Genomic DNA, 21,553 nt, shown 5'->3' with positions numbered 1-21,553 from the left:
GTATGTGTATAAGTGTGTGTTTTACACAAATAAGTCATGCTTATTGTAGAAAAGTTAGACTATCTGCAGTGTGATGCTCTGGACCAAAGAGGTGACTGTCCCCTGTTGCCTGGTATCCCTTTAAGAGGCACATGGACAAGGTGGAGTGTGACCAGGGAGGACCCGAGTGTGGCAAAGGACTGAAGGATCCCACAGGATGAACTGCTGAGATCACTGGAGATATTTATAGAAAAGGAAATTCTGTCGCCATCACAAATCTGAAGGGCTGTCATGTAGAACAGGGGCCAGCTTTGCCCTGATGGCCCCAGAGGGCAGGACCATGGAAGTCACATGTAGACAGCTCTTGACCGTTTTAACAGGATAAACCATCTAGCAATGGGTGGCCGCTGCTAAGTCCCCAGTGGTGGAGGGCAGATTCCTGCTTCCACTTGGTGGCTTCTGAGATCCCTCCCAGCATGAAAGTTCTATGGAAGTAAATAGTAAACCCCAAACACAGATGATTCTAATAATGGAAAACACAGTTAGTGCTCAGTTAACTGGGAGCAGAATGAGCGACTTGAAGATTAAAAAAAAATGACAATAACAAATTTATGAAAAGGTTCATATAACTATAAACCATTCAAAGTCCCCGCAGTTACATTGTTTGTCACCGTATGGTCACTGTGCTGTGGGAAGGGGCCACCTTTTCCATTTGCCAACTAGACCCATACTGAGCCTGCTATGGACTGAATTTTGCCCCCCCCCCCCCCAACTCCAACAAATCCTTGTTGCAAGCTTAACCCTCCATGTGAATGTATTTAGAGATGGGGCCTTTAAGGAGGTACTTAAGGTTAAACGAGGGCATAAGGGTGGGGCTCTAATCCAACTGGACCTTATAAGAAGAGATCCCAGGGGACTACGCACAGAGAGAGGAAGGCCACGTCAGACACAGAGAGAAGACGGCCAGCTGCAAGCCAAGGCCTCATCAGAGACCAGCCCTGCTGGCGCCTTGATCTTGGGTTTCCAGCCTCCAGAACCGTGAGGAAACACACTTCTGTTGTTTAAGACCCCTGGTCTGCAGTATTGTGTTGTGGCGGCCTGAGCCGACTCATACGTAGCTCATGACATTGGCCCTGCAGAAGGTGGTCAAAAAAAAAACTAGTAGATATTTGCCTGGGACGTGTGTAGACCTGGGTCTGAGACACTGAGCCATGATGACACTGAGAGGTCACTGGGAGGAGGGGAGGAGAAGGCAGTGAGAGGCCTGTGGGCAAAGCCCAGACAGTTCAGGGCGCTGTGCTCGGGCATCCAAAAGGCTGCAGGGAGAGCTGGAAAGTAAAGAAGAACATTTTCTCGGAGCTGCACTGAAAACGGTGTATATAGATATACATTTTTCCCCATTTAATTGTAGTATAGTCAGTTTGTACAATGTTTTGTGTTCCTAACCTACTATGTGTGTATTTTTTTGCCTTTTTCATTTCTAGAATAATCAGTGCACTCCTGAATGGATATAGTTTCAACCAAATCGTTTCTCACTGAGCCAGGTTTGTGCCGTGGTGTCATGGCTTGGGGTACCGTTACCTGCCCATCACACGGGGACGGGCAGCAGGCATGCCACCCCTGCCCAGTCTCCTCCTCTTGAAACTCATTCCCAACCTTGAAAACTGAAAAGCCCTAGGGGTCAGCCTGACAGGACATGCCTTTCCTAGCCAAGAAGGCACACGTTGGCTGTTTGAATGGTGGTCAGGCAACAGGAAACTCACCATTAATGTCTGTTACGATAGGTAACAAGAAGGTTTGCAAAGAATTCCTGGACCCTGGGTGTGCACTGATTTCCCAGTCAGGGGTTAGCGGCCCCCAAGTGCTTCCTTCCCAGATGAAAGCTCATGGAGAGCCAGTGGTCTTCACCCTGTAAGACCGGAATGGCCTTGGGGACTGAGAAAATGGCCTCTTGCCCAAGATCACGGATCCTTACTGCGCCATCTCTGACGGGGACAGCCAGGCAGCCTGAGGCAAGCCCAGGCTTCCTGGACTTTATATGTCAAGAGTTCAGAGAATGGACTTCATGGGTGGGCCCTTCAGCATAAATCACTAGTTGAGCCTGTCCCGGATCAGGACAAGCCCCGTGAGCCATTTGAGTAGAAGCGTGTGTAGGTAACTGTGGTGGTGATTATATCGAGAAATCACAGTTCTGGGTCACTGGTGCTTATCTCAAGCATTCTTCCTAAGATGCGGTGTTTGTGGAACTGCCTGCCTTCCACCTGCCTCCTCTGCAGCATTCCGACTGTCTTTAAAGGCCCAGTCCACATTGACCTCTCTTTTCCAGCCTCTTAGCTCTTATTACTGGCCCCCAGATCCCCCACGTAGAGTACAGTCTCCTCCAGGAAGACTTCCATCCCTCCCCGTGCCTGGCATGGTGTCTGGATCACTGTGGGCATCACCAAGGCCTCACGTTCAGCAGGAGCCGAGACCTGTATGGGGCATGCGTCTGACCCACTGCCTTGTATCTTTTGCCTGGAGAAGCCAAGTGTGGACCCTGCACACAATAGGTGCCTAATACTACACACATTAGTTGCTCAATAAATGCCTGGTGTTGTGGTGGGGAGGGAGGTGACATGGCTCGAGCCTGTCAGTGGCTTCTGAGTGTCAGTGGTCTAGAACCTAGTGGTCACCCCTGCTGGTGTCTGCTCGGGCCGCCACTCCTGAGAGAAGGCAGGGCTTGGGACCAGGGCAGCTGGCTTCCTGCTGTGGGTCAGCACCATTTCCTGAAGCCCCAGGAAGGAGATGTTCCCTCCCTTTGCTCCCATCGAAGAGCCCTTGCGTTCCTGCTGGCGTCTGGACTCCTCTGGCCCTGCCTGCCAGACAGGGCAGAGTGGGATTTCTGACCTCAGAGATGCTTAGCAGAGATTTGGGGCTGAAAACCCACGTGACACTCCCAGGTTGGGAGGAGAGGGCCCACAGTGCCTCGCTCGGCCTGTGCCCTGCTGAGAAGTGGGGCCCCGAGAGGGACGTACACAGGCGGGGGCGCAGGGGTCACCTCCTGCTCCGAGCGTGACATTATCTCTGGGTGGTCAGGCTGCTTTGCAGCCTCTTTCCGCTTGCCTGGTTCATTCATTGTCAAATGATCTGTTAACAAAACCGTTAAGCCCTGGACAACCCTCCAATTAATGATTAACAAACCCCTGGAGGCCAGAGCCCTGTGAAGGGAAGGAGGCCCTTCTGAGGCCGGCTGGGGGCCGGTACCATCCAGGCGAGGAGGAAAGCCCTCGGGCTGATGGACTTTCAATTCCACAGGCTCCAAGTCATGTATTTCCTGGGGGAAACTGTGTATTTGGGGGCTGGAAAGGGGAATGTTAGGGTAATGGTGGGACTGTGGGTTTGGTTCCAGATTTGTGTTGAGTGTTCAGTCAGTCAGATCTGGGAGATTATTTTGGACACCCTTGCTGTAAAAATAACGGGTATCCTGAGCCAAAGGTGCTCCACACAGTATTTTTCCCCTCAGGATTCTTTAGAATTTACAGTAGTGGCAGTAATCACAACAGCTAACATTATTGTCTGCAGACTTGTGCCAGGCACTGTGTTAAGACTCTACATACTTTATTAAATCCTTAAAACATGTCTGAGAAGATGGCACTATGATTATCCCCATGTCACAGATAACTTAGAGGTTTAGAGATACCACTTTCCTAGCCAAGTTCATTGGGTTAGTGGGCAGTGGAATTTGAATTCTACCCAAGCAGCCTGGTGCAGAACCAGGGCTCCTGGCCACCTGCCATGCGCCAGCCACATGCTCCCAACCCCCTCTTCACCTGCAGCCTTGGTTGGTAGGTCTGCAGGACTGACACAATTCTGTTTGTTCCATCTATTGATATGGTCATGGAGGAGGACCCCTGCAGTGTCCTTGGCACCCCAATATCAAACTGAATGTCAAAGAATGCTGAGAGCCCCGTGGATGGCTGGGAAGAGCCCTCCCAAGACAAATAGCCCCTGGAATTAGGGGAAAGGTCCCAGCAATGGGCTTGTTCCTTCTGGTTGTTATGGTGACGGTGGAGGGCTGTAAAATGTTACCAGGAGAGAAAGCAATTTTCTTTTGTACAAAGTGGACCTCCGGGAGCCAGATGCTTCGAACATCATGATGTTAATGCAATCTCCTAAGACTCTGGAAGGCAAACTGGTCTTTGGCTTTCTCATGGTACCCTGGGCCCCTAAGAGGCCATGGACACTGAAAGATGGTCCTGGTACCAGGAGTGGAAATCATCATGGCAAACACTTTTATGGTAATTACAGTGTGCTAGGCACTATTCTAAGGGCTTTATGTAAAATAACTCCATCAATCCTCACAACTGTAAGAAGCTGGTTCTATTATTATTCCCCTTTTATAGATGAGGAGACTGAGGCAGAGCTTCAGATCTCATATGCTCTGGGGCAAGTAATCTGGTGGACGTGCTTGGGTACAGGAGCAACTTTGAAACAGAAGGACTTCTGTTCCCAGAAGTGTGAGACAGGTGTGGAGGGTGACCATGCAGCTGCAGAATGAAGCCTCACCCGGACTTTCCTCTACATCTATGCCCTCAAGCACCAACCTGCCGTCAGCACACAAAGGGAGGAGGCAGCTGCAGAGAAGTCACAGAACCTCACTGGGTAATTCCCCGCCCAGTGCTTTGTGCCTTTGTTCCCCTAACTCTTCCTGAGCATCTCTTAGTGCCAGGGACTGGCTGGGATACTAGGGGTGGAAACGGGGTGCAGTCCTTGCCTGCCCCCAATCCAGGGGCTCGCAGTCAAGTTGGGAGAATGACCCAGGTACAGGCAAAGTGTATCGCAGGCACTCAGCCAAGGCCCAGAGCAAGCTAGACAGGGGAGAACTCAGGGGGCGGAGTGGCTACAGGGCAGCCTGCGAGCAGAACGGTAAGAGATGAAGCGGAGGGGTGGGGGCAGGCAGGAGCCGGCCCCTGAAGGACCATGTCAAGGGCTGGGCTCTGTCCCAAGAGCAGTGGGGCTGCTGGAGGCATTCAGCGGGGAATGACAGGACCAGACCTGTATTTTGGAAAGATCACTCTGGCTGCAGCATGGACCTGGACTGGAGGGGACACACCGTGGGCTGGGAGGCCACCGATGCAGGCTAGGAGTGATGATGGTCTGAAAAGGTGGGTGATGGTGGGGATGGAGAGGAGAGGATCAACCCAGAGGAAGCAGAACCAAAGTTTCTAGACTCAGTGCATAAGGGCGGATCTGAGACAGAGACACTGGAAGAGCAGATCTGTGGGAAGATGATTTCAGTTGGGACCTTTTGTGGCTCTGGGATAACCATGTGTCGGCAAACAGCTTTATCATGCACCCCCAGCTCCTTCCAGAATGTTTATTGAGGGAGCGGTGTGCCCTGGCGTGACAGAAGCTGGCGCAGGGAGAGATGAGATCTGTGCTGGGCGCCAGGGCTGGGGGAGCAGGGCTGGGGGGAGCAGTCCTGGGTCCCCCAGCCAGGAAGGTGTCTCCTTCCACTCCCTATTAGGGATGGGGAACATGGCCCTCCCGTTAAACACTTGACCAGGGGCTGCCAGCCCTGTGAACAAGCTTGTGCTTCTTCCATCTCCTCTGCACTGGGGAGGGGACCCTGCACTCTACCCTTCCACCAGCCTCTCTCTCTGCTGAACTCCTCAGACCTGGGGCCCGTGTCGACATGAACAGCTGTTTTCAGTGGTAAGTGGCCACAGTGCTGTGTTCGGGCAAGCCCATGATCTCATTCAATCCTCCTATGTGCCCGATGATTGTGGTACTGTCATCTCATTTTCAAGATGAGGGAAGGAAGGCTCAGAGAGGTTAGAAGACTTGCCCCAGTCACACAGCTGTTCACTCTGCCTCAAAGTATCTTTGCTGGATCCTGTCTTTGCCACTTGTGGAGACAGGGGCAGCTGCTGTCCAAGCAGAAGGGGCATGAGGGCAGACAGAGCTCTACAGGGTGGAGGTCCAGGGGCAAGGGTGGGACAGGAGGAGACACAAAGCCACAGGAAGGGGCTACACACACCCCACTGCATGACACCCGGCCCTGAGAATCCTCATGGCCCCTCACCCTAGGCCTATGAAATCGCAAGTCAAAAGAGACAGGTCCCTCCACTTCTGGTCACCCTGGACTTTGCTTTTTGGTCCAGAAGCAAGAGGGAGCAGGTGCAGCCTGGCTTCTCGCTCCTTGGACATGCAGGGGAAAATATAATAGCTTTTCTACTGCTCACCATTAGGCCCAGTGTCTGGCTTTAAAGGGTCTCCAGCCATGCTCTTAGGCACCAAAAATCCTTTGTGGAAGAAGATAGGGGCTAGAAAGAGTGACATGAATATCTTGCACCCCTGTGGTGACACACAGGTGGGCTCACGTGATACCGGGGCAGTGACACTAGACTTTGAGGGCTCTCAAGACCTGATGCTGGCCACCACCGCTGCCCAGGAGTTCCAATCCAACAAGACCGATGGCTCAGGTGTTTTATAATGGGATTCAAGTGGAACTAAATCTTTTTTCCTCCCTTATCGCTTTGCACACATGAAATCTATTTTAATTAGTTTTCAATATATAATCGAGGAAAAAAAAAAAAAGAAATCCTACAGATTGCTCCCACCCCCAAATTGTTCTTCAAGAAAGAAAGGTTTATCTTGTAAGTTTCCTAAGAAAAATCTATATGTGCTCAATGCATTTAAATAACACTCATTAAAGTGAGCTGCACGCAAGCCGGCTTCTCTAGTCACAGATGAGAGACAATCGCTTGACCTACTGCAAATCAAAAAGCATTTCCACACTACCTTTATTTTTCAATTGGTTAAGTTTTAAATTAAAGCCCCAATGGCCTTTTTGGGAAGGCAGACTAACGGAGCCCCAACTGAAATTTCAGCTCAGCCGATGGGAAGATAATTACAAGAAACAAAATGTGAAATTTAAAATCAGGGCACTAATGAAGTCTAAAAATACCAGTGGCCCATCCTTCTGGCTGGCAAGACCCGTTCTTCGTGGAGGGGATCTCTCCATAATTACTCAACCCCGCGAGAGTCCAGGTTGTCACGTCAAACAATGGTAGGAAACGTCGTGGGGCTTTAATGAGCTAGATCTCAAGGAGTTCTATGGTGGATCTTATTATAATGCCGGGCAAGCTTTCAAACAGAGAACAGGAGAAAAGGAAAGTTCTTTTTTTTTTTTTTTTTAAAGCAGAGTTCTGAGTAGTGTTGATGCCATCACGCAGGGCCTCCTGGTTCCCGCTCGGAGCCAGCTGCCTGTCATTTCAGAGTGTGAAATCAATTGGGCTTCGGAGATGTAAAATCCCTAGGGGCAAAATTAAAAGTGACCCACATCCAAGCCCACGTGGTCTTGTCAGGAATATGATTCTCACATAGCAAGTTTCAAAGATTTGGTTTCAAAATTCAGGTTTCTTATTTTAAAAAATATGCAGTTGTTTGACATTAGAGCTGACAGACAAATTATAGCTTTAGCAATAAAGGCTTTTAAGATTAGAAATGAAAGGAGAAATTACCTTAAAAAAAAAAAACCACCCAGGCTTGAGTTGGGAGGTGTGTGTATATGCTTACTTCATTGTCTTTCTTCACCACAAATATAAGGGACTAAATCAGCTGATGAGAGCCGTAAATAGAGAAACGAGTTAAATGCAAGTTCTGGAGACACTCCGGCTCACTGGAAACCCATGGAAGTCAGCATGACGGGCTGGTCAGCAGCTGGAGCTGGGGGTCTCTAGCTGGCTCACCAGAAGGCGGGGCCGGGAACACTTTCTAGCCTGCACCATCCCTTGCCCTCACCTGGTGCTGAATGTACGTCATAGGGACTGGAAGAGTGAACCCTACCTGGGACCCCCTCTTTTCTCCCCTCCTGTCTGTGGGCTCAGGCCCAAAGAGGATAGTTCTCACTGACTGGTCCCACACGGATGTTAGAGGCGTGGCCTGCAAGGGCCTGCTGGCCCAGCACACACGGGGGCCCAGCAGGGACCTGTCTCTACCACCGATAGCTTCTTGATCTTATGGACTCAGATGCCTAACAATGATCAGATGCAATTGTGCCTGGCAGCTTCAGGGAGGTGGATCCCAGCTCTAAACCAGGGACCAGTCCCATCTGGGCCAGTTACCTGTCTGCACAGAACAACTCCTTTTCCTAGGTGCATGACTGAAACTGGCAAGTTGGCAAGACCTTTCGTCAGCCCCAGGAGGCCCCCCGGGCGGGCCCGCAGGGTTGGGGGAGGGAAGCCCACCCAGTGTCTCAGGCTTTGGCACAGCCTTGGGAGCAGCCGGAACACCCAGTACCCAGTATGTCAGAGTTGGCAGCATGTAAACTGGGAGTAAGTTTTTTTTTTTTCTTTTTTAAAGGGAGAGGGAGCTTAACCAAAACAATTCAAACAAACAAAAAAAAATGAATTTAGTCAAAAAATTTTTTTAAAGATCTTAAACAAAGCAAGAGTTTACCAAAATTTAGATGTAATTTTCTATAATTTTGTCATTTAAAACTAGTGCTGATTTCCAAAACAAAGGCAGTCAGGGCGCAATCAGATCCGGAATTAAACCCAACAGAGATCTAGACAAGGCTTTGTTGTTGGGACACTTGACAAGGCCTGAAAATTGCTGGAAGGGATAAAGATAGAAATTCGTGAGAGCAGGCTGGATGCGAAAAGCTGGTTGGAGTCCTTGGTCTGCCCACTCCCACCACACCAAGAGATGCCATCTCAAGGGGTTATAAGTAGGGAGGCTGAGAAGTCATGCCTGCGGTCCACACTGCCTAGACCACCTCCTCCCCTTTCAAAGGAGGCCTGGATACCCAGCAGGGCAGATCACCCATTATGTATCCTCTTGCCTGCACCAGGGTCCAGGCCTGGCTGCCTCGCCTCTCCACTCGGTGGGAGCAGAGGCTGGCTGACTGGAGCTTGATGGTATATGCGAGTCTGGGGCAGATAAGCCCCACCAGCCTCAGGTCTGTGGGCCTCAGTCCTCCCACCATCCACTTCTGCATTCTGGCCGGACGAATCCTTCAGACAGTCATGGGGAGTGAGGCTGGTTTGCTGATGCCCTTTGCCCTAACCCTCGGGCTGGGGCTCAGCCTAGAACCCCTTCCTGGTGTACCCCAGGCTCTGTCCTCCAGGATCTGCCTTGGCGTTCCCCAGAATGAAAACTGCCCTGGGCTGGCAGGGTGGGGGCAGTTAAATGAAGGCCAAGGCTGGAAGAGCTCTTTCTTGAAGACTCACAGAACCACCTGTGGGTCCTTGAAACAAAACACTGAACTGGCTCAGGATGGTCCAGGAGTGTCTCCTGGGCCTTGCCTCATGCCCGGGAGCTGCTCTCATCCAATGGCTGGGGGATGGGTGCTTCTCTGGCCAGGGACTCAGACAGTTCTCTGTCCTCATGAGTGGAAAACGGAGAAGTCCCCACAGGGACTGTTCTTTGGAGCCCTAATAAGGGCAGAGGACTCCTGCTCATCCTGCACTTGGCTTGCCGTTGGGACAGAGGTGAGAATGGCCCGGGCTTGGGCTGAAGGCGGAAGGCCCCGGAACTTTGCAGGCTCTCCCCTCCCCTCCTCCTCCTGTGCACTCACACTCCCCCGCCTTCCTTGTCCTGCCCTCCACCTTCCCCTCTGCCTCCTCCGTCTGAGGCCAGGCTGTCTTGGGCAGGGGAGGCCCCCCTGCAGCCTGGATGAAACCAGTGAGGGGCCGCCGGAGAGCACGGTGCCAGGGCCCAGACCCCTGTCCGTGCTGTGTTAGTGACCACACAGAGAGGCACAGATACGGGCACACAGGAGCGTGTGGGCAGCCGGACTTACCTCTGGGGTGCCCGGGGTCGGTGAACTCATACTTCCCCACGCCAATGGTCCGTAGCATCTGCAGCCCGTGGGCCGAGTCTGATGTGGGGGGCCCATTGGTGGCGGGGGCACCGCTGGGGAGAGTGGCAGACGGCTGGGCCGGCGGTGGTGGAGGCAGCAGGGGCCCTGCCAGGTGGCCGTTGCCCACAGCGGTGGGTCCTGGGCGGGCCACCTGCCCCACACCGGGCAGTGTGGAAACAGCCAGGGGCTGTGGGCTGGCATACAGGGCCTGGGCAGGCATGTTGACCACCACGCTGCTCAGTGGCTGTGAGGGCGGCTGTGGGAGCGAGTAGTGGCCTGGCATCAGCGGGAGCTGGGGCCCCACGTGGGGAGGCAGTGAGGGGGTCACCCCAATGACCGGGGCCTGGACGTTCACAGCTGGGCTGAAGGTGGGAGGCTGGGCCACTCCATAGGAGTGTGCGATCAGGGCAGGCTGGCTCCCGGCGGCCACTGTGGTCACCCATGGCCCTGTGCCTGCAAGGGAGATGGAAGAGATGTCATCTACCCGTTACACATTCACTCAGCAAACACTGACCGCCCCTGACCCTGGGCTGGGTGCCAGGGTCACAGAGGTGGACGAGATACCTGTGTCCAGGGGCTCACAGATTAAGGATCTGTGATTACAGTGGCACAAAATAAGTCCTTTGGGAGTATATAAACATGGCCATGAGGGCTCAGAGGAGGAAACACAATCTGCCTGGGAGAGGTTGAGACAAAACAAAAGTTGCGAGAAAAAGGTGGAGATCTTCAAAGAGATCTGGATTCAAAATGACTCTTCCACTTACTAAGGGCCTTGGGCAAGTTGCCTATCTCCTCTGGGCCTCATTCTTCCCATCTGTTAAATAGAACTAGCAGCACCTACCTCATATGCCTCCTTGGAAGAATTGAATGAGGAAAATGTATTTGAAAAAAACTCCCCAAATTAGCAGAGTGTCTGACGTGTGTTAAATGTTCTATAAATGTTGGCGTTTTCCCTTCCTTTCTGGAGAATTACTGTCTGAGAAAGGCGGGGAGAAGGCTGGATTGTGAAGATAGCAGGTGTCTGGCTGGGCAAGGTGAGAGTGTCAGAGCCTGGAGCTGTGCAAAGGTCCTGCGGTGCAGGATGGGAAAGCCATGGGTAGGGGCAGTGGGAGAAAGCTAGCAGGGGCTGCTTTCCTGAGCCTTGCTTGGGGGCCAGGCTTTGTCTTAACCAACCTCTGTGTGGCCAGCCCTGGCGGAAACAAGGGAAGTCAATTTTGGGCCTGAAGGAAATTTTGGCTGAACAAGTGGGTCAGACATACCTCCTGGGATCCAATTCAAGATGCAAAGCCAGCTGTGCCTAAGTCAGGCAGAATAGGGCCCAGGCCCTCCTGAACTCAGCTGACACTGATGTGACCCAAGCAGGCCAGTGAGTGAAGCTGGAAGATACTGTGACATGGAGGGCCACCTCTGATTGAATAAGTCCAGGTCCAGTCTCTGTCACCTGAATGCCACCTTGGTTGTCATGGTGCCTCTGGAGTGGCATTGTAGATTGAGGGTGGAGACTGAAGGAGAGTGGGGACTGGGGGAGCCACTCAGGACCACCAGCCCGAGGCTGGAAGGTAGGGCTTGGAGCTCTCTCACAGAAAGATAATTTTGAGGCAGGGCAGGAGCCAAGATGGTGCCAACCACCAGTGGGTGCTGTCTCCAAGGAGTTGTCCAGAGGGGGAGCCACTTGGCACAGTGGTGGAAAGCCAGGCTTGGCACCGGACAGACAGCACTTTAGTCCTGTTTCTGCCCTTGCTAACTGACTGACCTCAGCACAAGCCTTCCCCGAGGCAGTTTCCTCATCTGCAATGGGTCAGTAATACCAACTTGCTGTGAGCAACGAGGTGACACACAGAACAAGGCACATAATAAATATGTATAACAAATAGTTCTGATTTTGGTAATGAGAGAAGCTGGAGAAAACTAGGAGCAGACAAATGTGAGTGGAACAGTGCCAGCCAGCTCAGGGGGATCGTCTCTCAGCCTGAAGAATAGGAGGTGGCATCACTGTGAGCTAGCCTGGTGTCTTAAGGACAAGGCATATCATCTGAAGCTCAGTCCTCTCCAGGATTAGCCCGGCAGCCTGGAAAAACGCATCAAAGCTTGAGAGCACAGCTGGCGAGCTCCGTATGGTGAACATAGAGAGAGGTACTGCCGCAGGGGTGATTGATTCACGAGTCTGCGAATGGCCTAGAGGATGCTGGGAACATAAAGGGAGGTCTCTAATGATGTTGATGACAGTATGGAAGACTTATGGCCAAGTCTGCAGGGGACATAATATTGGGAGGGTTAGGCATAGGTCAGCAATAAAAGCAGGCATCTAAGAGATGCCAAGAGTCATACAAGGAGATATTGACAGGGTCTTGCCATTGGGTTCCCACACCCAGCTGCTTAAGCCAGATTGTGAGGAGATGGACAGGGGTCAGAGTAGCCACCATGACAGTCTTGGGGTCTTACTGTTGAGACAGGATGTGATGTGGCTGCCAGCAGAGCAGAAGTGATGTAAGGCTACAATGATGAAGGTAGAGGGGCTGAATGGAGGAGGTGCTGCAGACCAGTTGTGAGCTTTTTTGGGGGTTGGCACTGAGTGATGCAGAGAGAGGAAAAAACCCCCAGGAAGGTAAAGGGACTGGAAGCCATGGGCTCTAGGGCGTGCTGAAGGATGTGGGGTGTTCAGTCTGCAGAAGACTTGGAGAGGGGATAAGCCAGGGTCTTCAGATACCTGGAGGGCGTGGTGCGGATGGCCAAGCCCACATGTTCTGTGTATCCCAGGGGGAGGTCTGGGACCAATGGGAGATAACAAGGAAGGCTTTTGTTATAGTTGGAGCTGTCCAAAGAAGGCCGGAGGTACTGTAGAAGGTGGTGAACTCCCAGATCTCAGGGAGGGAGAGGAGCCTCTCGGTTCTCACATAACCATTGGCAAGGCAAAACCTCACTGGAAGGTGTGACTTTGGAATTTTGTGAATCAGAGTAATGAGGTTTAGGTATGACTAACTATTCAACTAACTTGAAGCAGATTCAGTCACTCCTACAATGTCACTCTCCCTCCCTTGCCCTTCCCAATACTTTCTTGAGTAATGGGTAGAGACACAGCTACTGCCCAGGGAATTTCACGCAGTTCCCGCCTCCAGCCCCGCCCTGTCCCCAGTGCAGCTTGAGGTCCTGGCTGCTGCAGGCTGTGGGTCAGGACCACAGGAGGAGCTGGGGATACTCAGGAGGCCTCTAACACCCCTCGCAGCCCCAGGCGCAGGTGTCTTTGTCCGCCCAGAAGTACACACCTGGATTGTCGCTCTCCCTCATCTGTTTGGAAGGTGGCTCATCAGTGTCCCAAGGCGTGGACTGATTGATGGGCGTCTGCCCCCACCGGATGCTGGTCGTGAGTCCCTGGGACTGATTGTCTGCTTTGGAGATGCCGGGGGCCTGGGGAGAAGCAGAGAAGGAGGGTGAGCACTGCCTGGCAAAGGTCCTGCCCCGGGGCCCACCCTCCAGCAGTACTCCTGTTGCTTGAGCCATGGGGCCAGAGGCAGAGACCTGGCCCCGCACCCTGTTCCACGCAGGAATTGCAGGGCATTCTGGTGCCCTGTAGTAGCAGTTGCCACTGCTAAGCTCCTGCCTCCAGGAATATCTAACCCACCCGGTGCCTCCCCCGCCACCTACTCCTCCATCAGAAAGGAGGGAGGGCTCTGTGCTGTGAGAAGTGATGTTCCCCCAGTTCTTGAGTTATTAATAAAACACAACAACATCCATGGGCATGTGTTGAGCACTGACTGTGTACTCAGCCCAGGCCCAGTGCCCCAGGTGCCCAGCCCTTTTACATGTGAGAGGACAGCTCTCCAAAGCGTTACCATCAGGCCCATCCTGCCCCCACACTGGCTTCTGAGGCCCCAAATGTCCCACTCCACAGAGGACACGTGGGAGGGTGGGGACTGGGGCTCCTAGGAGGATAGCTCAGTCCTGCCACCAGAGCGGAAGGCAGGGAGCATCGTAACTGGGACCCTCAGCTCCTCCTTGCAGAAGCAGGCAGGTTCCCTGCTCCCAGATCTCACTCACTAATTTAGATACTTAGATTAATGTGAAAATAAACCTCAGGGCAAAAACAAACATTAGGACGGCATTGGTCTCCCTGAACTACCACCTTATGGTGAAATACTATATAGTCATTAAAAATCATGGTTACTAAGAGTTCTTAACGAGTTGGCAAAATGCTTACACCATAGTGTTAAGTGAGAAAGGCAGGACATAAAGGACACAAATATAACCTCACCACGTAAAATTCTATGTGCAGGAGGGGAAAAAACCCCCAAATGTTAGCAGGACTATTTATTCTTGGGTGAGAGGATTCAAGGAAACTTTCATTCTCTTGTCTACACTTCTCTGTATTTGCCAAATTTTCTCCTGTGGCCATTGCCATTATAATATTATAATATTTATAATAAATAAAGAAAAAAATAGTTGGAGAGCCCAGGATTGGGATAACTGGGATGTGAGGGGGCACAAGTCTCAACAGAGGTGGTTCCAAGAAGAGTGACCACAACGCCCAGGAGTGCAGCCAGAGCCCAACCAGGTTTGAGGTAAACGGTGAGGTGGGGTCAGATGCCCACTGGGGACAGCCACAGAAGGCCAAAGGAACCTCAAGGGACATCTGCAGGCTGCTCTCAGATGAGGACACGGTGCTCTGGACTTCTGCTGGAAGCCAACTAAGTGACCCAGCTGGTGGGGGGCAGCGCCCCCTACTGGGCATTTCTGAGCAGCGGGACTCTCCTCACCAGGCTGACTGGGGAGTACCCGCAGGTGGGAGGGAGGAAGGCCTTACTAGGGCTTTGATACATAATGCAGATGACAAACAGCGCCTGCATCAGGGCCTGCTGGGAGGAGCGGGAGCCACATCCTATTAGGACCCGTAGGCTGCACTGAGCTAATTGCATTAGGCTGCACTTTATCTTTGGCCTGCATTTCAGAAGCTTTGCTTCTGTGAACAGCACAGGAAACAAAAGAAGAGACTGAATCTCCTGAGGACAGAACAATTCAGTGGACAAGCTTCCTTATCAGAGGCCTCTGCTCTGTTTCTGTCTGTGGGACAGATGGGCGCTTCGGGTGGGCAAGAGGGCTGGGGATTTTGCCACACTTCTAGTAGTCTTACAGAACTTAGGGAACAATAACGTGGCTTTTACAGCGTTCTCTGAATAGACAGCTTTCCAGTGTGCCCCGTCTGCAGCCCTTTCTGTATTCCCAGGTTCTTGGGGTGCTGGTGGGCTCAGAGGTGCAGATGTTGCTTCCTCCATCATAAGAAGCATCTTGGGGGAAGGAGCCTGTGTGATGTCCCATTCAGGGCCCTGTTCTGGGGTGAAATTTGAATGTGGAGACCCCAGCCTCCTCACCAGCACCCCTGGCAGTACAGAACTACCTCCTGCCAGTAGGGGGCGCTGCGGCCCCTCTCTGCTGCCTGGAATTCCTGGCGGCCTCCCAGGCCAGAGGCAGGTTAAGTTTTCCAGGTCCTCCTGCAGCTGCCCTTCCCCACTGCTGAATCAGCTTTCATGATCCCCCCCACCCCCCAGCCTGGCAACTTGACAGGGTAGGGAAAGGCTCTGTGAACTTGGAGGCCCTGGGCCTGGCCTTTACAGCAGCCACTGCCACGAGAAGGGGTGGTTGGGGTCTCCTCCTTGAGAGTGGGTAGCCAGCCTCTAACACTTTAGGAAGTCCAGTTTTTGCCCTAAAATTAGGGGAGTTTCTGAACTTAAAAAACTGCCCATTTTCCCTCAGGCCCCTGATTGCAAAACGCTCCTGCTGGCTTGCTTTCTTGCACCTTTGCTGGTTCGTCGGTTGATTCTTCACTAAATAAGCCTGGGCCCCTGCTCTGTGCCTGGCCCTGCCCACGGCACGGAGGACGCGCGGTCACTGAGACTCAGCCCTGCTCTCAAGGGGCTGCTCCGGGCCAAGCCGACTGTGACCTGAGCCCCAGAAGGAAGCTGGGCGCTGGGGGCCGAGTTGTGGCTACAACAGGCATGCTGCCTACCTGCGTCTTTCATGACTGTTACAAGTGAGCTCTTATGTACGAGACAGTGGTGCTGCTATGAGAAGGAAAACAGCCTATCTTTTTTGCTTCAGGAAAGATAAATAAGGACTCACTTATTCTATTTGGCACTAGCAACCTCTAAAGCTATGAGCAACTTACAAGTCAGGATTTTTATTTATTTTATTGAAATAAAGAAATGAACATTCCTTCCTTCACTCCCTCCAGAGAAAACACGGACGCGGGCTGGGCGCCCTGCCCTGGCGCCCGGCTGGCCAGGTGATGAGGAATGTTGCAGCAGGTGATGTGAGGCAGCTCGGCCCGACCGGAGCCCCGTCCTCCTGCAAAGGGCCCTAGGCCCAAAGAAAACACGAGGTGACCAAGTGCGGGTCTGCAGCTCCGGCTCTGAACTCTGCTCCTACTAAGCCTTCCCCCTTGGTTCAGAGTCCCCAAGGTCAACAACTTCACCCCCAGCCCAAATGCCAGGACTCCCCCAGTTTCACTTCTCGCTAGGGGGCTGCCAACCCCCGAGAATGTACAGGCAACAACTAGGAGAAGAGCTCCGGCTGGGCGAGGAGGGGAGGGCTGAAGAAGCCTCCTCTCAACCCCTCCCACTGCCGTTGCCAGGACATCAGTGAAGCCATGAAGACACCTGGCCTCTCCCCTGAGTTCCTGGCCTTGCTCTGCTCCCGTGACACGGTGGCAACAGCACAGACCGGCAGCCGAGGAGAGCCCTCCTCCTGTCCGGTTCCTCCAAGTGGCCCTACATGCCCATCATCTGGCCCGAGCAGTCTTCTCTCTGCTTCCCTTTAATGAGATGCTAATGGGATGCATCATTAACGCAGTAGCTTTTAAACCCCGAGCTCTTGTAAATTTTCAAAGGTCACATTTTTACGGTGGCTGACAGCATCCCGCTTCTTTCAGTGACTGAAGAACACTAAGGACCCCAATCCTTTACGGATGACGCTCTGTGAAGGGTGCCATGGGCTGAAGCGCCTGTAGGTCAGAGGGGTCAGGAACCTCCACCAGCGACAAGCCTCCCGGGGCCCCTGGGTTGTGCTCTATCAGCTTGGGGTGAATCAGTTACTCGTCGCCCACAGAGCGGCACCGGGGCCCTGCTCCATTTAGGGGACAGCACGTGGGGCTGCAAGCGGGGCACTGTGTGAGGATGCCTGGCAGCAGGGACAAGGGGGCTGACACCCCCGGGGAGGCAGAGGTGCTTTTCCTCCCACAGAGCACCATTTGCTTACCAGGCTGTGCACCCACGAAGCTTCGACAGCCAGGAGGGAGCTTTGGCTAATTTGTCCACCCAGAGGGAGCCCTTTTTTTCTTTGTAGACCAGCAGCATGCCAGGTGGTCAGAGAGGTTTGAAAGATGACCAGAAGGTATACCCTGGGACCCTCCCATGCCTTGACTGTTCTCACTCCATGCCCTGAGCATGTGATAATCACAGCCTCAGAACGCCGCCTTCCAGGGCTGGTACTGACCTGCCAGGGCCGATACGGGCGGGTGAGCTCCAGGATGGCAGGGACCCGCATGGTGCCTGGCCCAGCTGGGGCCAGCCGGGTGTAGGTGCCCAGGGAACGAATGAATGAAGGCACGGTCTCTGCACTACTGTGTTGACCAACAATGGGAGTGTTCATCACTGTTGGTTCATGAGTGCACAGTGTGCACTTCAGAAGAGTAACCGAACAGAGATGTGAAGTGGCTTAGTGCGCTTGGGAAACCTGATGCAGTGAGTTCCCCTCACTGGGAAGATGACCTTTCCAGACCGTGAGGGCCTCATGTGCTGGGACCCCTAACACCATTGCCCTGGATGCTGTCGGAGGCTGCTTGGAGGCCTAGTGGCCCAGTCCACGGACCCCCTCTCGCCCCTCCTGGGCATGGTAGATGTGGCGTGCTGAGGTTGACTCCTACCTGCGTGGGGCTGGGGGATCGCCTGGAAACCAGAACTCAGCTTCTTCCGCTATTTACCCAAGAACGTCAGAAGGGGGTGAATAAACGGAGCCTGGAAGTCAGGGAGAGCTGATGTTGGACCACAGAAGCTAGGTAGGACTCAATAAGGCAGGTGATTCTGGCCAAAGTTGCCATCAAAGGACCCCACAGCAGCTGGTGTGATTCCAGCCTCGATACATTTGGCAGAGCCAGACTCCAGAGTCCACTTCCGGGGTTCACGTGGGCCTCCTCTAGGGGGAAGGACAGTGCCAGCACTCATGTCCCTCTCTTGCCAAGGAACCTGCCTCCACAGACTGGAGCCTGCAAGTCTGAACACTCTTGTCACTGGTGTGGTGTGACAACGCTGGTAGGGACTGCCATCTGCTGAGTGTCCTTGAATACAGCAGTGAGCCCCCTCCCCACAGGGGAGCCTGGAGTCCCCCAGCCCTCATCTTGCTTTAACTGATCAGACAATACTTCCTCTGGGCCAGAATCACCACAGGACACCAAGGCACACCCAGCTGAGGGGAAGGGGGTTGAGGGGGGTGAGAAATGGCCTTGATGGACACAAGCCACAGGGAGGACAGCAGGGGGCAACCCAGGGCTGACTGCACTCCAAGCTTCATCTGCAGCCTGGTTTTTATCTCATGATTCCCAGGAATTCCCACCCAACTTGGGAAAGACCAGCTTTGGTGAGACACCCCCACAGCCCCTGGCTTTGTATTCCAAGGGCCCCTTCTGACGAGGGACTGCTGATGTAGCCTGAGCCCTGCAGTGGACGTTTGACAAATTTTTTCCTCACTGCCTGGCCCCTTTTGAACACCGCTGTCTCGCCCCTATCTTGAGGCAGAAGCCAGGACGTGCCCTGCCAGCTTCCCTTGCAGCTAGAGCACAGGCCTATGCCGGCTGCTTAGACACACTGGAGTGAGATTTCAGTCTGGGAGCCGGGTGATGCGAGGAAACCAGCACAGCTCCAAGTCCACATTCTGCAGAGGTGAGTGGCCGAGCCACGCTGATTTGGGAGCACAAGCATGGTGGTGGCTCTGGTGTCCTGGGCCCAGCATTGGCAGTGAATGGTCTTATTTCCTTTTTCCCCTCACTCTGGAGGGATCTCAGGTCTCCTCTGAGAACAGCAAGAGCAGGTTCCCATGGGGCTCCTAGCAGACGTGGGTGCTCAGGCTTCTCCGACCACGACCATGAGGCCCTGAGCTGCCCTGGGAATCACCTGCTAGCAGCTGCCCATTCCAGGACTGAACATAGCTGGACAGTCTGCTCCCTGCAATGAGTGGACATCTCACCTCCTTTTCAGCATCCCTCCCCCTACAAGGCACTTAGGGGCATCATGGTGCCCAAGTCCACCTATGGGGACTGACAGAGGCCAGCTTTTGGTAAACTAATTCACACTGGTGTATCGGGGACCGAGTGTGGGACCCTCTCAGGGTCCCTCACACTACAAAGGTGAAAGCCAGAAAGCAATTCTTACTTAAAGGAACAGTGTTCTAATGGTGGAAATCTAGGCTGCAGAGGAGGATATTTTGGTGCCTGGGTTTTTTACGTCAGCTCAGGGGTTTATACCTAGACGGCTGGCTTTCTAGGGCTTGCAGTTTATCCATGAGAGCAAGGATTCCAAGATCACACAGGTAGAGCATCGACCACCTCCATGGCAGGGGTCCTCTGATTCATGTGAGTGCATGTTAGAAGATGCTAGGGGCGCTGTTAAGAAGGCGGGCTTCTGAAAACATGGAAGCAGCCTAAATGTCCATCAACAGGTGACTGGATAAAGAAGATGTGGTATATTTATACGATGGAATACTACTCAGCCGTAAAAACTGACAACATAATGCCATTTGCAGCAACATGGATGCTCCTGGAGAATGTCATTCTAAGTGAAGCCAGAAAGAGAAAGAAAAATACTGTATGAGATCGCTCATATGTGGAATCTAAAAAACAAAAACAAAAATAAACAAACAAACAAAAACAAAGTGTAAATACAGGACAGAAATAGACTCATAGACATAGAATACAGACTTGTGGTTGCCAGAGGGGTGGAGGGTGGGAAGGGATAGACTGGGATTTCAAAATTGTAGAATAGATAAACAAGATTGTACTGTATAGCACAGGGAAATATACACAAAATCTTATGGTAGCTCACAGAGAAAAAAATGTGACAATGAGCATGTATATGTCCATGTATGACTGAAAAATTGTGCTGAACACTGGAATTTGACACAACATTGTAAAATGATTATAAATCAATAAATAATGTTAAAAAAACCCCAAAACATGGGCTTCTGGATCCCATTTTCAGAGCTTTTGATTCAGTAGATCTGGAGTAGGGGACCCAAATGTGACTCTTTAACAAGCCTACCAACTGACGCAGTTCATGGACCTCACTGTGTGGGGAAATGACGTTCAAGTTTGCAGGTCTCTGTGCCCCAATGTGGGGAACCTAGGGGCTGATGCTGCTGGGCAGGTCCTGATTGGGACGGATTTTTGGGGTCTTGTTCATGTGGCTCATGGGAGCCAGATGGGTGATGCTGTCTTCAGGGACTTCTGTTCCCAGTCTAGGTTTCAAGGGGCCTGAAAAACGAGTTGACAGACACCAGACCTATAAATCTGTGGCCTCTGGGAAGACCAAATGGCATTTATGGGCCTCGCAGTTCTCGTTTCATGATTGCTACTGAACTACAGACAAGAAAATAATCGCAGTTAAATCCCCACTGGGGGCCAGGGGAAGCTCTCCAGAGCCCCTCCTGCCCTCATTAACCAGGCTGCCCCCTGCTGAACCCAGGCTGCGCCCTTGGCACCCCTTCTGAGCAGCGCCACAATGCGCTCTGGAGCCCGGTGAAATTTCTAATAATACTAACCAATGATGTGTTAAATTGAGACACTTCTGGCTTGCATGCCGGAAACTGCACGATGGTTTAAAGGACCAGTGCTTACCTTTCTCTATCAATTTGCTGCTAAATTACTGCTTTCGGAGCAACTTACAGAAAAGTAATTCTTTATTTAAATTTTAATCTCAAACTTGTCATTTTAAATATATATTCAGATTCCAATCATATTACGGAATATGATGATGGCTCTGGAGGGCAAGCGTCCTGCCAGGAGCCTGGGTGGCGGCAGAGGATGTGATGGGGGTGGGTAAGGGAGCGGAGTAAGATGGGCTTGACCCTGGGGGACAGCTTGTCGAGGGCAGCCAAGTGCTGGGGTGGGAGATAGAACTGAAGAGACCAGTGGTCAGCCCCTAACCTGGCCCTGCAACTCCAGGCTTCGTGCCCAGCCTGAGGGTCATCTGCGAACATTTTAATTTGAAACCGTCAACCACCTCTGGTGCTTTCTCTCTCTTACTAGATCATCATAAGGACCCAACAAACCCCAGCCATAAACGGATGCCAGGCACAGGTGAGAGGGGGCTGCCCGGCCTGCTGCCATCCTAATGGCTCACGTGTATTGAGCGCCTCCTACAGGCCAGACATGATGTGATTTCCTTTACTGAGGAAATCTGCTCTCACCTTCATTTTACAGATGAGAGTAAGGCCCAGAGAAGTTCGATGATGGCTACAGCATGACAGACTTGGGGCTCTAACCCAGGTCTGTTCCATTCTAAGACCCTCAGAAGTGCTCTGTGATGGCTGGAGTGTTCCCAGGCCACCCCTGCTGTGGTGGACAGCCCCATATCAAGGCCGTGTCCACTTTACCCTGTTGGGGTTACCACTGGATCCCTACCCTGGTGACCACAGGAGTACCAGTTATGGCCTCTCCTTCCCCCGCAGTGTCCAGCCCAAGTGGGCCTT

At 52.6% G+C, this 21,553-nt stretch overlaps 1 protein-coding gene across 5 annotated transcripts in view; it reads right to left on the bottom strand.

The window, feature by feature from the left end:
- The window catches only part of KLHL29 (kelch like family member 29), a 295,226-nt gene that overhangs the window by 49,010 nt on the left and 224,663 nt on the right, over positions 1-21,553 (bottom strand). For all 5 annotated transcript variants that reach the window (XM_074341726.1, XM_074341727.1, XM_074341725.1 and 2 more), the window contains 2 exons: positions 13,090-13,231; positions 9,767-10,279 (listed from right to left, as the gene is read on the bottom strand). In XM_074341726.1, coding sequence (XP_074197827.1) covers positions 9,767-10,279; positions 13,090-13,231 — 655 coding nt within the window. The remainder of the gene's footprint in view (positions 1-9,766; positions 10,280-13,089; positions 13,232-21,553) is intronic.

The sequence above is a fragment of the Camelus bactrianus genome, chromosome 15 (assembly GCF_048773025.1).
Source record: "Camelus bactrianus isolate YW-2024 breed Bactrian camel chromosome 15, ASM4877302v1, whole genome shotgun sequence".
In the NCBI taxonomy this organism is placed as follows: domain Eukaryota; kingdom Metazoa; phylum Chordata; class Mammalia; order Artiodactyla; family Camelidae; genus Camelus; species Camelus bactrianus.
This window is presented reverse-complemented; position numbering and strand designations above follow the sequence as displayed.